The 18,694-nt window shown below is 41.9% G+C and overlaps 1 protein-coding gene across 1 annotated transcript in view; it reads left to right on the forward strand.

Moving 5' to 3' along the window:
* Window positions 1-12,573, forward strand: part of LOC126281784 (myogenesis-regulating glycosidase-like) — a 100,449-nt gene extending 87,876 nt beyond the window's left edge. Inside the window, exon 6 of the mRNA XM_049980990.1 lies at window positions 12,347-12,573. Within this exon, the coding sequence (XP_049836947.1) occupies window positions 12,347-12,546 (200 nt within the window). The 3' untranslated portion in view covers window positions 12,547-12,573. The remainder of the gene's footprint in view (window positions 1-12,346) is intronic.
* The last annotated feature ends 6,121 nt before the right edge of the window (window positions 12,574-18,694 follow it).

Here is an 18,694-nt window from a genome sequence, read left to right on the forward strand (position 1 = left end):
GATTCGAGAACTTCACGACTGGCATTTGCCGTGTGGGCCCGGCCGTTGTCGTGAATCAGCAAGATCTTTGACCCCAACTTTCCCCTGCGCTTGTTTTGTAGTGCTCTTCTGAGGTTGTGCAGAGTTTATTGTAGTGCCCCTTTCCAGGAAATCCACAAAAATCACACCTTTTCTGTCCCAAAAGACAGTCGCCATCACCATCCTTGCCGACATTGTCTGCATGCATTTCTTGGGTTTTTGGGGGGAATTTGTGTGCCCCCACTGCATTGACTGAAATTTTGTCTAGCAGTTCACGTGCTTAACCCATGTTTCGTCACCAGTAACGATGCGATCGAGTAATGAGTCGCCATCTTTCTCGTAAGCGTCCAAAAACGTTAACGCTGCAGGCATTCGCTGATTTTTGTGAATCTCTGTCAAGATTTTTGGTATCCATCTTGTACAAAACTTGTGGTAACCAAGCTTTTCGGTAATTATTTCGTGCAACAAACTTCGTGAAATTTGTGGAAAACTCATAGAGAGTTCCGCTATTGTGAAATTAAGATTTTCACGGACCGCGGCATCGACTTTTTCGACAAGTTCGGCAGTCAATTCACAAAGCTGCCGATATTTCTATCGGTGTACGGTTTTTTGCAGTCAGAAACCTTATTAAAGCACACACTTCACACTTCGCGGCATTTTCAATCAACGCTGACGTTTCAAACTGTCACAGTAACTCAGCGGAGAACAGCACGAACATCTCACTAGCACGGCAGGATGCCGACTGAGCGGCGGAATGCCATGACACCAAGATGGCCGCGCTAGCCCAACCCCTAACGGACACAAACGAACACGTAATGTACTTTGTGGGTAGCCCTCGTTCATATACTGTGGAAGATCAGTGTTCTATGAACCTCACATATTTATGTGAAGTATACTTGTTGCACGAAACATTCTGCTCATGTATTACTTTATTTGTCTAATCCAGTTTGTTTTTATTTAACAGACGTAGCGAAACCTTTTTTGTTGTTGTTGTTGTTGTGATCTTCAGTCTAAAGACAGATTTGATGCAGCTCTCCATGATTACGCTGTGCTAGCCTTCAAAGAACTACTGCAACATTCATCCTTCTGAATCCGCTTGCTGTATTCATCTCTTACTCTCCCTCTACAATTTGTTCCCTCCAGACTTACCTCCAATACTAAACTGGCGATTCCTTGATGTCTCCGAATGTATCCCGTCATCCAGTCCCTTCTTCCAGTCTCGTTTTGTCACTAATTTTTTGGCTCCGCAGTTCTCTTCAGTGTCTCCACATTAGTTATACGATCTACCCATTTAATCTTCACTGTCACTATTCTGCTTGTGAAGAGTGCATTCTTTCGGAAAAACATATATGTTACTTAAAGGACAATTAATGCTGGGAGTGGTACTTGTATGCATTTTACTATTTTCATTGCATGGTACTTTTACCGTTATATCTGATGCTAAGGTGTACATCCATTACATTATACAGATATTTTAATCTCAGCCAGTACATTCTGTGGGTAAACTGTCAACATGTGGTAAGATTTAATGAAATGACCGTCAGAGTAAGTTATTTTTAGTGAATGGGTGAAAATGGTTCTCATTTTTCTATCGGTTATTTTGAACACATTTTTGTCCAGTAGTCTTGCTAATGTGCACAATATTCACAAGGAACATTCTTTTGAATACTGTGCAGATTTGTAATTGAGAGGATTTTGTTTCTGTAATACTTTGGGAAGAATTAATGTCTTATGCTTATCTGAATATATAGTGAAATATTTTGGAACATTTTATGTTTGAATGCTGATGTTAAAACTTTATAAAAATTTCTGGTACAGCGAAGGTATTTTTTGTGAAATAATATGGTTGTGACGAATTATTTCACGCATGAATGGTAAGATGTCTGCATCCAACGGACACAATATTTTTACAAGTGAGCACACTGATATTATCAGGTGCAATGATGGCAATGTGGTCACTTGGACACTGACGTCTGTCCATTCACACATGGACTATTTCGTTATGAAGTACGCCAAGCGAAGTTGAAGAATTGCAATATGCTCGTGGCTTGCTTTACGAGAAAAAGTGATCAACGTCAGGTTATTCCACAGTGGAGGTAGAGTTGTTTCCATTGAATTTCATGTAGTGTTAATATACGAGGTAAATTTTATTTATTTGTGCAAATGTATTAAAGTGTTCATGCTAACATGTTATCTTTCTGAGGTCCTTATTCGTTTGAAATATAACATTTGGCTTTAAATACATGTATCTATTCCTCTTTTATTTACATTTCAAAGTGTCATGGCTTATACACTGGAACTGGACCTGTGTACGATGGATAGAATGCAGCTATGGTTCTCTTGCTTTCTTGATACAAGTCAGTCACTACAAACGCCGTTAGTGGGAGACCTCTCTTGTGTTCATATGCGTTTTAGAGTAATGTAAGGTATGGAGCGTTTTACTCAATAATTCAGTGTTTGAAATTTAGAGAGCGATTTGGAGAATTTCTCACTCCCCCACATGTGGTAGTATAATCTCACCTACTTTGTCTCTTGTCAGATATTTAGTAACATAATCCTGCTTTAATAAGATTGTTTTCCCAGCGTTCGCAGCGTCTGTCAGCATGACTTTGGGGCATGACCACATTGCCATCATTGCATCTGATAATAGCAGTGGACTCATTTGTAAAAATATTGCGTCCGTTGGACACTGACATCTGGCTATTCATGAATCACAACCACATTATTTCACAAAAAAAATCTTCACTGCGCAAAAAAATTTTATACAGTTTTAACAGCAGTATTCAAAGGTAAAATGCTCCAAAATATTTCACTGTATATTCAGATAACGCATAAGACATTAAACTCCTCATCGTATCGCAAATTTTTTACTTCAAACAAGATGTGACTTTTACAGTATTATTGTGCAATGACTCTTTAGCGTTATAATCTGTTATGAAACTGGACAGGCATTTTACTGATAACAATATTTATTACCGTGTTTTTACCTCCACTGAAATTGCTGTAAGATGTTTTCGCAAAATTTATCCGAAGTATTGGGTGGATATGGGGTTCGGTCTTCCACTGCCTACCTGCGATATCATCTGAATAACTTGAGTTATATCGACTGAACAAGCAAGAGTATTCTGTATCAGGATGAGACAACACCGAAGTCAACATTAGTCTTCCCATCCGAAATAAATACCAAACATAAAATCTGCCCGCCAGTCCTGAAGGGAAAAAATCCGAATATTATTACTTTTGTAATGAACTCAAGTATTTTAATGAAATCTTTTATTATTGCAAAGTTACCTGGAATCGAGACGGATGCCATCAACATCTTTGAACCACGTAGCTACAATGTCGAAAAGCTGATCCGAAATAAGAGTTAAATATTACTTACTGTTGATGTCGTGGTCTTCAGTCCAGAGACTGGTTGGATGCAGCTCTCCATGCTACACTATACTGTGCAAGCTTCTTCATCTCCGAATAACTACTGCAACCTATATCCTTCTGAATCTGTTTAGTGCATTCGTGCCTTGATCTCTCTCTACGATTTTGATCCTCCACACTTCGCTCCAATACTAAACTGATGATTCCCTGGTGCCTCAGAACGTGTTCAAGCAACCGATCCCTTCTTCTAGTGAAGTTGTGACACAAATTCCTCTTCCCTCCAACTCTCTTCAGTACCTCCTCATTAGTTACGTGATCTACCCATCTAATCTTCAGCACTCTTTTGTAGCTTCTGCTCTCTTCTTCTCTAAACTATTTATCGTCCATGTTTCACTTTCATACATGGCTACACTCCATACAAATACTTTCAGGAAAAAGGGTTCTTGTTATAGCAAACCTCATGTGAGCCATTTTGATATGAATTCTGGTCATAAAGATGAGCCAGATCCTGAGGAGCGGAGATATAAATTCAGAACTATTCAGGCTACGCCAAATGGTGACCCTCTTAGTGCAATGCTGACAAGGTACGTAGTGTCAAGAGAGACCACATCATTAGATAAGCATGATGTATGTTTGTTGCGGTTCCCAGATGGATGTGCATAAATTTAGTTGTGCCACTCTGGTGCATTTGAGTGTTAGTTAACTGCACCTGGATGATTGCCATTCAGGCTGTATGAATTCCTTACTGTGCTATTTTCACTGAATGATGTAGAACCAAACTACAAGAGGATCAAATACAGTGTTCATGAATGAGATTTTCACTCTGCAGCGGAGTGTGTGCTGATGTGAAACTGCCTGGCAGATTAAAACAGTGTGCCGGACCGAGGCACAAACTCGAGACTTTTGCCTTTCGCTGGCAAGTGCTCTACCGTAAGTAGGAGACGATGTACTGGCAGAAGTAAAGCTGTGAGAACGAGGCGTGAATCGTGCTTCGGTAGCTCAGTTGGTAGAGCACTTGTCCACAAAAGGCAAAGGTCCCGAGTTCAAGTCTCGTTCCAGCACACAGTTTTAATCTGCCAGGAAGTTACATAACAGTGTTCATCTTCTTCACACAGAAGTAAGAACAGGCCTCAGTGTGGGAGAATTTAGCAACACTAAAATTTGTACACTCCTGGAAATGGAAAAAAGAACACATTGACACCGGTGAGTCAGACCCACCATACTTGCTCCGGACACTGCGAGAGGGCTGTACAAGCAATGATCACACGCACGGCACAGCGGACACACCAGGAACCGCGGTGTTGGCCGTCGAATGGCGCTAGCTGCACAGCATTTGTGCACCGCCGCCGTCAGTGTCAGCCAGTTTGCCGTGGCATACGGAGCTCCATCGCAGTCTTTAACACTGGTAGCATGCCGCGACAGCGTGGACGTGAACCGTATGTGCAGTTGACGGACTTTGAGCGAGGGCGTATAGTGGGCATGCGGGAGGCCGGGTGGACGTACCGCCGAATTGCTCAACACGTGGGGCGTGAGGTCTCCACAGTACATCGATGTTTTCGCCAGTGGTCGGCGGAAGGGCGGAAGGTGCACGTGCCCGTCGACCTGGGACCGGACCGCAGCGACGCACGGATGCACGCCAAGACCGTAGGATCCTACGCAGTGCCATAGGGGACCGCACCGCCACTTCCCAGCAAATTAGGGACACTGTTGCTCCTGGGGTATCGGCGAGAACCATTCGCAACCGTCTCCATGAAGCTGGGCTACGGTCCCGCACACCGTTAGTCCGTCTTCCGCTCACGCCCCAACAACGTGCAGCCCGCCTCCAGTGGTGTCGCGACAGGCGTGAATGGAGGGACGAATGGAGACGTGTCGTTTTCAGCGATGAGAGTCGCTTCTGCCTTGGTGCCAATGGTGGTCGTATGCGTGTTTGGCGCCGTGCTGGTGAGCGCCACAATCAGGACTGCATACGACCGAGGCACACAGGGCCAACATCCGGCATCATGGTGTGGGGAGCGATCTCCTACACTGGCCGTACACCTCTGGTGATCGTCGATGGGACACTGAATAGTGCACGGTACATCCAAACCGTCATCGAACCCATCGTTCTACCATTCCTAGACCGGCAAGGGAACTTGCTGTTCCAACAGGACATTGCACGTCCGCATGTATCCCGTGCCACCCAACGTGCTCTAGAAGGTGTAAGTCAACTACCCTGGCCAGCAAGATCTCCGGATCTGTCCCCCATTGAGCATGTCTGGGACTGGATGAAGCGTCGTCTCACGCGGTCTGCATGTCCAGCACGAACGCTGGTCCAACTGAGGCGCCAGGTGGAAATGGCATGGCAAGCCGTTCCACAGGACTACATCCAGCATCTCTACGATCGTCTCCATGGGAGAATAGCAGCCTGCATTGCTGCGAAAGGTGGATATACACTGTAATAGTGCCGACATTGTGCATGCTCTGTTGCCTGTGTCTATGTGCCTGTGGTTCTGTCAGTGTGATCATGTGATGTATCTGACCCCAGGAATGTGTCAATAAAGTTTCCCCTTCCTGGGACAATGAATTCACGGGGTTCTTATTTCAATTTCCAGGAGTGTATGTTGTACTCAGATGAGAGTACCCAGCCTTCTTTGTATGTATGTTAATTAATCGTTGTTCGTTTTGTATGGGCAACTGGGCAGATAATATGTGCTATCCTCGAAGAGTTTCTTTTTTTTCACTTGTTACGACTCGTTTGTATTAGTATTCATACAAGATAGTTTCTTCTTTGTGGGTGACAGTATATGATTACAGAGTATGCAGTGATTGACCACATCGATGACGAGATTATGATTATGCTTTCCGTGTGGCTGTTTTGTATATTCTTCTTTCACTTACTTTATTCAAGTGATGAAATAATTTCCCTACTTGCTGCATACAGTTTTTCTTGGTGATGTTTGATGATTTGTTTGATGTGTTGGTACTGGATGTTTGCGAATACTGGATGATATGTTAAGGTGATGCAGTAGAACGATTTATGTTAGTTTGTTGGTTTGAACTATGCCACGAGGTCATGAATAAATATTTTTCCATTCAGTGATATTTAATACTTGGTGTATGTAATTTGTAAGTGTGTAGTGATATGTTGTGAAGGTCTACGTTTTTCAGTTCTTTTATACTTGGTGTATTGCTACTCGTTTGTTTAGGTGAAGTGAGGTTTCTGTCCTATATCTATGTGAGTATAGTTCTCTTACTACCAGTCGACCTAGGTGTGGAAGTTGTTACAGTCATCCGTGAAAAAATGTACCTATGTCGATGGCTAATGAAAGTGAACTGAACATGAAGAATGTGGGATTGTTTGAATTAATGTCATCTGTTAACAATCACTAATGAAAAACAAATTAAAATAAGTATTTCACAAAAAATGGTTCAAAAGGCTCTGAGCACTATGGGACTTAACATCTGTGGTCATCAGTCCCCTAGAACTTAGAACTACTTAAACTTAACGACATCACACACATCCATGCCCAAGACAGGTTTCGAACCTGCGACCGTAGCAGTCGCGCGGTTCCGGACTGAGCGCCTAGAACCGCTAGACCACCGCGGCCGGCAAGTATTTCACAGTGACCATGGTCACTGAAAATAAATCGGATGTGATTGAGATTTCGAACCATGATAAGTTTGTCAGGGAATAAATAATGTTGCATAAGATCATCAGATGGGTTCTGTATGACGAGTGATGATTTCTCTAGACTGTCGTTGTGGTTGATATTTGTTTGGGGTGAATGTTCCTGGCTGTAGTGAATATTGTGAAGATGAAGTTATAAAGTGAAACTGCTTTGTGTAGATATGAATTCGCTCCAAAGTAGATGCGGGAACTATGTGACGCTGTGGTTTTTTTTTTTTTTTTTTTAGACAAGTTTATGAGGTGTCTTTGATTCTCCGTTGCATGAAGGCTGTTGCTAGCCGAAGTGTCTTATTGTGGTTCTTGGATGAAATTGGGCAATAGTCCGAAATGGTACCATATGCTTAGCGCTGTTCTTTCGACTATGGACGTTTTAGTAAGGAACTATTTTACTGGTGCCAGGAAAACTGCGATCTATTTGTGAACTGGTGATTTATGTGTGCCAGTACATGAAATGTATACGACCTATAGATACTGAGCTGTTTTTGGTGGTGTCAGGAGAGCTGCATCCCACTTGTTGTTTAAAGGAAGAATTCAGCACTGCTAGGCAAGAAAAGAGGAACAAATCCTCTTTTATCATTTACGCTAGACCGAGATTCAGAGCTTGTGTGGAACAATAAGTTTTGAAGAAAACTAACTGAGACTCCACTACATTTATTCTGAACAAATGCACAAAAATTACTAAAATGCGAAGTGTAGCCATAGCAGGAATAGTGAAACAAGAGCTTGATTTGGATAAGACATGTAGTGAAGAAGAGGAACGTGGACGTGAGTGTAATGTTAAAATGTTAGCTTTTTCCTTCCTTTATGAGAATTGTCTGTGATTCTTGTTTGGCATTGGATGCATGGCTCTGTATGTGCAGCTCTACGCTGGCACATTCTTATTGGAAGAGATTTTGATGTGCAGCATTGCCTTGAGATTGTTTTCTGTATAGGTTTGTTACGAGCTGTGTTTTACAGTGAAATACGAACTAACACTGCGCAGCTTGAAGTATTAATTCAATGCAACGATTACAGATCCGTAACGAGCTGTTGTGAGTGGTAGGCTCTAACATGTTTTGAATCCTGAGATACTAAGTCTCAAAGCATGTGAGCTACAAATCACATTCCCAGTAGAGTTCTAGGGGAGCCACGTAATTCACACTATCGTGTAACTGTTCTTGATACTTTCATAGGATTCTTGACTAATTTGTGGTTAAATTCGTTATCGTGTGGTGGCATAGAACGCTTGGTGGTTCATACGTGAATAATTGTATTCTTCCTTTTACGATGTCTCCAGTAGCAATACCATCTCCATGAATTTGTTTTACGTTCCTTTGCCATCTTCATACTGATAACTGAAACATAACAATTCTATGGAACATGACATGCACGCTGCATTTAAATTACTGTAGACGTTCCGTCACGATCATTTGCCTTCAGCAAACGTTTTTATACATTTGAGCTGCTTTCACACTGAGCATTTATTTATTTAGCAGCTCGATTGCTTCTAGTTTCTCTGTATGATTTTTCATGTTTTTGAAGGTAAGTTGCGTTGAGGTCTTCGTGGCAGATGATGAAATCTCTGAGCAGTACGTTTCACCATGGGTTCATTTAGTGAGCATGAGGGCATCAGTGAAGTGATGTGCTAAATTCGGAGCTTTTGTACAGCACAAAGAGGTCTTAAGAATAAATAATGTAAGGATACATATTACGATATTACTGCCTCTGCCTCGCCGTCCAATCTCCCTCCTCACACACATATATAGTGAAGTGTTCACGACGGCAGAATCACTGCAATGCGAGCTCTTATGGGGGCTTATCAACAGTCGTTCTCCCAGAGGAATTTTGAACGTCTGATGACAGTGGCACTCAAGCTACTCTCAGCCACACATCATAAAGTGACACGTAGATATCAAATGTCTTAAGGGGTCCGTACACTAAGTCCGCAGCTCGTGGTCGTGCGGTAGCGTTCTCGCTTCCCGTGCCCTCGTTCCCGGGTTCGATTCCCGGCGGGGTTAGGGATTTTCTTTGCCTCGTGATGACTGGGTGTTGTGTGATGTCCTTAGGTTAGTTAGGTTTAAGTAGTTCTGAGTTCTAGGGGACTGATGACCATAGATGTTAAGTCGCATAGTGCTCAGAGCCATTTTTTTGGTCCGTAAAGTAATGTCGTATTTTTCATTGAATTTAAACAGGTAAATTGTTAAAGATTCTTTATTTTTAATCAGTGATGTAATCACTCTTCTTATCAACAACCTTTTTCCACATAATGTGCAAATTTTCAACGCCTGATCGACAAAAATCAATTGGTTTTTGAGCAAAACATCTGGAGATAGCATTTTGGATATCATACACATCTTCACTTTTGTTTTGCCACTTAGAAAATGTTGCAATGATCGCAATAAATGGAAATCGGATAGCGCAATATCGGGCAAGTGTGGAGGATGAGGCAATACCTCCCATCCCAATTCATTATTTTTTTACAGGCTTCCTCTTGCGCGGCGCGGTCTTGCAATATCGTGTTGCAGAATAATTGCCGAAGTACAGCTGTGAGGAGGGAGCGTGAGTCGTGCTTGGGTAGCACTTGCCCGTGAAAGGCAAAGGGCCCGAGCTCGAGTCTCGGTCCGGCACACAGCTTTAATCTGCCAGGAAGTTTCATGTCAGCGCACACGCCACTCATTCTGGAAATTGCCTTTCTGTTGACAAGAGCAGCGCACTTTTCTATTAAATATTGATTTACTCGATCCACTTGTTCAAAGTAAAGGCCTGCATTCACAGTTTTTCCAGATTTCAGCACTTCAGAATGAACGAGAGCCTTTCTAGGGAGTAATACCTATACTCCGTGGTGATTCATTCGGAGAGAGCTACTGCCTCTTGTGTTCTGGATTATCGTAGTGGACCCATGTTTCAGTTCCACTGATAAAGCGATCAAAAAACGCTTCTCTGCCGAGTCACTGAAGCAATTATTTGCTTATTGCGGATAGGTTAGCTTGTTTTTTGTCTTTACCAAAGTACTGCAAAGTTCGTGGGTGGTTGACCAAGGTTGATTAAGAGTGTTTGACGGTTCCCCGATTGTCTGGCACTGATTTGGTTCCACTTCCGCCCTTAACATGTCACTGTCTCAAGTTGTTAGCATTCCTGATCGATAGGTGTCAGAAAGATCAAAATTACCGTATCTGAAGTTAGAGAACCGAACGTCTAATGCATTCATGTAAATATCAGAAATGTTTTTGGCAGCAACTATTACGTTACTACACTTGCGAAGCTCAAAAAGCAAGTGATACCGGATATGTACCTCTTCTGGTATCTGGCTTGCCATTTCACCATAAACTGCAAACAAAATTTAAGATTTAATGATTTGCCAGTAAACAAGAGACTAACCTTAAAACGTCTTTATCACGACTTTGAAGTACACAAGAGCTGATAAATGACAAACGTATATAGACACGCGCAGAAACGACGTTACTTTCCGCTTCCCCTAACATGTCTAGATATGCTTAAAAACAAAAAAAGACAGACAGGACATAATAAAAAGTAATAAAGCAGTCATATTTAAAAGATGTTCCTTACGCTTTGAAGCCGATTTCCGTATACCGAATAGTACTCTGAAGTGCATGTAGTGGGGTACTCAGCATGGTAGCAGATGTTAGGATTCCTTCTCGTTTAGTTCCAGTATGGATCGCGAAAAGTATGGCTGCTTAAATACCTCTGACCACACCGTAACAATTCTAACTCTATCTTTACGGTCCCTATGGGAGTAATAAGTAGGAAGATGAAGAATGTGCACATTCTTCACTAAATACCGGTTCATACAATTTTGCAAGTACTCTTTCGTGCGATAATTAGTAATCTACCTTGAAATGTCTGCGAATTCAGGTATCTCAGCATTTCTGTTACGTTGTTCTGTGATTCGTATTGCCCTCCTCTGTACACGTTACTATCCCCCGTAAGTCCTATCTGGTTTGAGTATCACACACTTGAGTAATATTCTTAGATGTGAAGCACAAGTGTTCTGTAAACTATCTTCTGTGTTGACTGATTCCATTCGCTTAGAATTCTACCACTGAACTGAAGTCTTCCGCCTGCTTTAGCCACAGATGACAATACGTGAACTTTTTGTTTCGTATCCCCATAAATTGTTACATGCACGTACTTGTATGAGTTCACAGATTTCACTTGTGACTCGTTGATATTGTAGTCACAGGAGACAAAGTTTTTTCGTTTTATGGGACGCACAATTTTACGTTTCTCAACATTCAAAGGAAGCAGCCTACTGTGTTACCCCTTCGAAATCTTATCAAGATCTAACTCGTTATTTTTGGGATAAGTACCGGGTGATCAAAAAGTCAGTATAAATTTGAAAACTGAATAAATCACGAAATAATATAGATAGGTACAAATTGACACACATGCTTGGAATAACATGGGGTTATATTAGAACCAAAAAATACAAAAGTTCAAAAAATGTCCGACAGATGACGCTTCATCTGATCAGAATAGCAATAATTAGCATAACAAAGTAAGGCAAAGCGAAGATGATGTTCTTTACAGGAAATGCTCAATATGTCCATCATCATTCCTCAACAATAGCTGTAGTCGAGGAATAATGTTGTGAACAGCACTGTAAAGCATGTCCGGAGCTGTGGTGAGGTATTGTCTTTCAGCACCCTAGAGATGTCGGTCGATCACGATACACTTGCGACTTCAGGTAACCCAAAAGCCAATAATCGCACGGACTGATGTCTGGGACCTGGGAGGCCAAGCATGACGAAAGTGGCGGCTGAGCACACGATCATCACCGAACGACGCGCGCAACAGATAACAGATTTTTCACACATGTTTGTTTTTTTGTTTTTTTTTCTTTGTTCTAATAAAAGCCAATGTCATTCCAAGCATGTGTCAATTTCTACCTATCTATCTACATTATTCCGTGGTTTATTAAGTTTTCAAATTTATACTGACTTTTTGATCACCCGGTATATAGTTACACATGAGCAGTTATTATCCTGCTCAGTGTAGATCAGTGGAGGTAAAAGGAAAATGGTAGCCTCTATTATGTAAATATATAGCTTCCTTGAGGATTCTCCAGTGTGTCACATATCTGGCACCATTCCTTGTCTAATAACATACTTTGATTCTCTTGAAGAATCCAATCCTTCCACTTTGCACGTTATCCAATTTTCTCTAGCGTAACATCAACTGGAGCCAGAAACATCCAGACTATAACATTGTTTTCCAGTATTTCAACATCGCAGGCAGTGGTTCAGCATGACGTAAATAGAGCACCAGTGATGTGTCTTCTCTTCTGCGCAGAGTTCCTTCTGGGCGAGGACCTCCTGGCAGCGCCCATCGTGCAGCACGACACATACGAACGCGACGTCTACCTGCCCAGAGGCAGGTGGCGGGACGAGGTGGACCCCGAGCACCCTGTCATACAGGGACCCACCTGGCTCAGCGACTACCCGGCGCCTCTCAACACGCTGCCCCACTTCACCAGGGTCACCTCCTCATAGGTCTCACCGACTAAAATGTTCAATATTTCGTACAAAAAATAAAATAAATTATATCTATCATTTTGAGTTTGTAAATGATGCATTTCAGGAAAGTATGACATTTCACCTGCTTCCACCTGATATCAGTGATAAGCAATGCCTTCAGAGTGGTATGTAGTTTTGTGTCGTAATTTGTTACACAAGTTGCTCCAATTAGCTGCTCTTCAGCAACTCAGATACGTCAAAATGACGTATATCATCATTATTAACCCTTTAATCCTCAGATACGTCAAAAGGACGTATATCACCATAATTAACCCTTTTATCATTATCCTTACCACCACCTTATCATACATGAATCCAAATTCTCCCTCAAACTTTGAGTAAGGAATGAAAATGATGTTGAAAATGTGAAAACAGAGACCTTCAGATTGAAACATCACCTCGTAAAAATTAACGAATTACTGTGCTGATAAACCTCTTTCGCTATTTGATTTTCAAACAGCTGAGCAGAACTGAACGTTTTCAGACATTTCTCTCTTTACTTATTCTGATCAACACTAAATTGAACGCAATATTTTTATCGTAACGCAATCTGACTTTCAAAAATACCTACAAAAGAATGGCCCTGACTAACAATAATCTATACCCTTAATGAATCACTTACCCCACAAAAATCTTCGTTACTCGAACTACTGCAATACAGAGAGCGCCAATAGTGCCAGCTAAATAAAAGATTCTAACTACTGAAGGCACTAACTACTGATAGGCATAGTTAGCAAATGAAAGATTTTCATAGACAACAAACAATGTATTTGCCTTAATAATGTTCAAAAGTCATCTTATATATATCAGTTCATGATATACAGTATTACATATTTACTTTTTCTGATGGACACACGCCCAGACCGTCCGCTCTCAAAATTCTGTCATCTCTCTCCCCACATCCACCACTGCTGGCGGCTCACCTCTAACTGCGCAACGGTAAGGGCTGTTCACATCCAACAGCCCATCACTACAATAGCTAATATTCCAACAATGCAAACCAGCCACAGACTGCACACAGCACAGTCAGTGATTTTCATGCAGAGCGCTACGTGGCGTTACCAACATAAAAACCTAAACAGCCTACTTACAAGGTTAGTATGTAGTGGCGAACAAGTCTATGGTCACTACCATGGGAGCACCTGCATGGCGACTGCTGAAATGACATGCTACATATCAGTTTTTAAAATCTCTCTCTCTCTCTTTCTCTTTCTCTTCCTCTCTCTCTCTCTCTCTCTCTCTCTCTCTCTCTCTCTCTCTCTCTCTCTCTCTCTTTCTCTCTCTCTTTTATATAAGGGTGAGTCTCTCTCTCTCTCTCTCTGTCTCTCTCTCTTTTATATAGGGGTGCGTCTCTCTCTCTCTCTCTTTTATATAAGGGTGAGTCACTAACTATTGCCACCTAGAATAACTCCAAAACAATGATAGTAGCTGAAAAGTTTGTGAGACAAATATTGCATGGGACAACGGGGGCCATAATATGAAGTTGGTTTTCTGTTGCTAGGTGGGGTCACTTCAGAGATATGAAGGTCAACTTTTTTTTTAATGGGATGCTATAGTTTATTCTCTGATAGCGGCTATCGAGACGAATCCAGTGACGTGTAACAGTAAGGTCGTTGACGGTGAACGAAGGTCATAAAGGTGGCATGAACGTCCATTTACAGAAGGTGTTCGAAGTGATGACGATTGGTATCAATGCAGTGCTGCAGTCTTCTTATCTTGGACTGAATGGTATTCCTTATCACATCGGCACTTATCGAAGCACATGATCACAATCCTCTCTCGTATGTCATGCAAACAGTAAATATTCGGCGAATACGGTATATCCATCTAAGGTGCCACCGAGATGTAAACATTATTCAACGGTTACGCAATACAACACTAATAGGAACGGTAAGAACAGTATCGTCGAATCAAGCGAATGTGAATGATGTATTCCTTCGAAGTACAAGTCGATATGCTTCTCATTTACGGAGAATGCCAACAAAATTCAGTGAGAGCTAGAGACTTATACGCTGAAAGATATCCTCACCGTACTCACCCTACACGTCGTACAATTAAATATGTGTATGATAAATTGAGAACAACTCGATCTTTAAAGCATATCCGGCAAAGGAAAATTACTAACGAGGAAACGGAAATTGATAATCTTGCCACTGTGGGTTCGAGATCCTTATGTTAGTTCGCGTCAAATCGCAAGGGAATCTGGCGCGAGCCAGAGTAGTGTTGTTCGTGTTCTGCATCGCCATAAATATCATCCTTACCATATCAGTCTCAACCAGGAATTAACTGGTGCTGATTATATGCGTCGCATTGAATTCTGCCGATGGGCTCAACTCCAGATTCAGAGGGATGACACAGTTCTTCATTTGATTTTATTTACTGACGAGGATACATTCACGAACGATGAAAATGTTAATTTGCCTAACATGGATTACTGGGAAACTGAAAATCCATGTTGGCTGCGGCAAGTTGCACACCAAAAACTGTGGTCGGTTAATGTACGGTGTGGGATTCTGGAGGACCGAACTATAGGCTCCTATTTCCTCGAAGGAAATTTTTATGGTAGGAAGTAAACCACTTTCCTGCAGGAAACATTAGATCTGTTATTGGAACAAATACCTTTAGGAACAAGGAAAAGAATGTGCTATCAACACGATGGGTATCCGGCACATTTTTCTCTGATGGCTAGAAATGATTTGCAGATACAATTCCCAAATCGTTGGATTGGACGCGGAGGAGATGTGTCGTGGCCGGCTCGTTCGCCAGACTTGACGCCTCTGGATTTTTTCTTGTGGGGATTCGTAAAAGACATTGCTTGTTAAGACATTCCAACTACACCTGAAGATATACGAGAGATGACTGTCAGAGCACGTGCTTCGATAAGTTAGCGACTCACCCTGTGTATATATATATATATATATATATATATATATATATATATATATATATATATATATTTCTTGTCCTTCGATAGAAAAATATTTCTGTGTTAATGATGTATTAATTACACGCTTTGTGTTCATTTAAGCACTAATTTTATACCCATTATCTGAACTTACCTCCCTTATTTATACTGATGGCTCGTCCATTTATAAAGTATGGCTGAAGTCTAAGATTAATTTTTAAGTTAACTTCTTGTCATCCATCATCTGTATCTACTAATCTTGACTTTCATTCTAATATTTTCAATTTTTATTATGCTGGGTAATAGAAATTAACAAACAACAAAATATTCAATAATTTTAAAAGGGATCCCAGCGGCTTGTGTTCTCTTTATAGAGATACATTGAAAGACGTGGGATTATTGCCTGTATAGTTACATTTACACACTAAATTTATTAATAGACAACGGTACAATGTTAACAGTGACATCTGTATCGTTAAAGTAATTTTTTTACATTATGTGCGGTTTTAAATTAAATTTAACACATGTCTGGTATCGTTGAAGCACGAAGCACCTGCACAGATATGTTGTAATCTTAAAAGGATCACCACGCTCTATATGTAGCTACAATTTGTGCCATGATGTGTAACTTGAAGAAAGACAAACAACATTTTAATACAAAGCCTTCGCAGAAAGACCCACAATAATGATTTAATATTTTTCTCTCGTAATTTGTCACTTTTCAATGACATTTTGCAATATACCTGCCATCTCTTACATTGCAAACGTGTACATTTGTACTAATATATTTTACTTTCCTCTTGAAATAAATATTGATGCCCTTATCGCGTCTGAAGTGTGAGGTACAAGGCGTTAGAGGTGGCTCGGTAGTTAAGATATCGCATATCATTCGGGAAGGTGAAACATCCTAATTACAGCACAACCAGCGTGATTCAGCTTTTCCTTTGCTTCTCGAAATCATTTCAAACGAAACCAGTAAAGTTCCTTCAGCAAGTCGACGTCACATTCGTTCCATCATTACACCCAACTGTCAGTCTTAAATAACTTCGATGCTGGGGGGAACAAGAAACTCTAATCTTACTGCTTTCTATCTACTTGTGTTCTCGAGGTGTGAAAAATGTAGTCAACTACACTTGCTTGAAAATATCGCGCTACCCGTTGTGGCCAGGCGGATCGCCAGATTCCTAGTGAATGAACGTTGCCTGTGGTATGCTGACTGTTGAAGTATAACGCCACCCACGAAACAGACATTCAGCCTATAACAAGGAGCAAACAATGTGCGAACTTCCGGAAAGAAACGTGCATAATTTATAAAAGAAAAGAAGCAACAGTGGAGATTACTATGCCATCATCTTGGTAGCAATTATGGTCGAAGCTTTTGCTTAGCTGGTGTGGTTCTGCAGTACGTTTCTTGAACCGTGGCGGCATGTGCCGAAGTGCATCACTGAAGCCACGAAAGCCTTCAGCCTACTTGTTAGACAGGGACTTGAGGCCTTCCCTGTGGAGACTGAACCACTCAGCCACTTCGTGCTGCCGCGCGCTGAAGAGATGGTGCTCCAAAGCTGGTCTATTCAGCCCTGCAACACGAATCTTCAATGGCAGCCAGCCTATTAACAAACCCAAGCAAAAGCGCTTGCATTGAAACTTGTTCTTTCCACTGTACGTTTCAAAAAGCACGTTCCCGTTTTCCGGCCCCACTATTTATCCGATTCTAGAGACATTTACCTCTATGTACCTGTTATATCCACAGATTAACACCTATGTGCGAACAAAAAATTTTATTATCTGGAGCAAGGCCACTGCTTAATTTTACAAGAATATAAACTTTCTTCGAAAACAAAAGGCTTCTTTTCTTGCCACAATTTTCTAACAAGCCAAGGAATATGCCACCTCATCGAACTGAAATATTAGCAACTGAACTGCAATTACGTTCCTTTGTCAGGTTTTCTCTCATAGCTTTGCGGCGGATGGCGAGGTAGTAAACGGGCGCAGAGTCCGGGTTCGATGGCCGGCGTAGCGAAGACGTGGCAAATGGACGTTCCGGCTGCGTCGACGTATCTTCCGGGCGGCAGTCCACGGCGGGTCGAAAGACGCCTTTTTCCCTTTCTTCCGGCTATTTAACACGGCGGCTCCAGTCCTCCTCCGCTGATTCTGGAGTGATGATTGGCAGCCGTTGGTGATCCCTGACTAGTGGATGATGATATCATAGTGTGACCATCCGCGCCGGAAAAAAGCCGGCACTAAGTTGCAGGCGCCGCTTAACTCTGCCGCGGTAGGCGACCGTTGCGCTTATGTGGCTGTACGCCCCACGGCAGTACCCACTTTGCAAGACCCCTTACCACTACTACTCGTTTCCTTTCCTGTTCCACTCATTCTTATACTGCCTTTATACTCCGTAGCAGCCCTAATTTCTCCTATCTTATCTTTCTGCTCCTTACGCGAAATGTATGTTGGCGGCAATAGGATCTTTCTGCAGTTAGCTTCAAATGCCGGTTCTCTAAATTTTCTCAATTGCGTTCCTTGGAAAGAACGTCGGCTTCCGTTGAGGGGTTCCCATTTGAGTTCTCGAAGCATTTCTGTAACACTTGCGAGTTGCTCGGACCTACCGGTAATAAATCTAGGAGTCTGCCTCTGAATTGCTTCAATGACTTTCTTTAATTCGACCTTGTGTGGATCCCAAACTCTGGAGCAGTACTCAAGAACAGGCCCTACTAGCCCCCTATATGCGGTCTCCTTTACAGATGAACTACATTTTCCTGAAATTCCCCCAATAAACCCATGTCCACGATTCGTGTTCCCTACCACAATCCTCACATGCTCGTTCCTTTTCATATCGCCTTGTAACGTTACGTCCAGATATTTAAACGACGTGACTGTGTCAAGCAGGACAACACTAGTGCTGTATCCGAACATTCCCAATCTAACGTCTTATTTTTCCAAGATAATCAACATATTGTCCCAAAGGGAAGGAGCCAAACATGTCGGATTATTAAGGATTTGCTGTGTCACAACAGCAAGCGACTGATTTTTCGTCATTACGCTGTGCACAAGTTTCATGAAGATCATTCGACGTGACACACACTGGACGACCTTCTTGCGGCTGTTGTGCGTGGACTCAAACTGGTCCAGATTTGAAAGTGGCCGCCACCAATAGAAAGATCTGTAGCGCTTATCTTGGGTCACCTTTGGTACACGCCACTCCCCGGCAGAACTCTAGAA

The sequence above is a fragment of the Schistocerca gregaria genome, chromosome 7 (assembly GCF_023897955.1).
Source record: "Schistocerca gregaria isolate iqSchGreg1 chromosome 7, iqSchGreg1.2, whole genome shotgun sequence".
Taxonomy (NCBI): domain Eukaryota; kingdom Metazoa; phylum Arthropoda; class Insecta; order Orthoptera; family Acrididae; genus Schistocerca; species Schistocerca gregaria.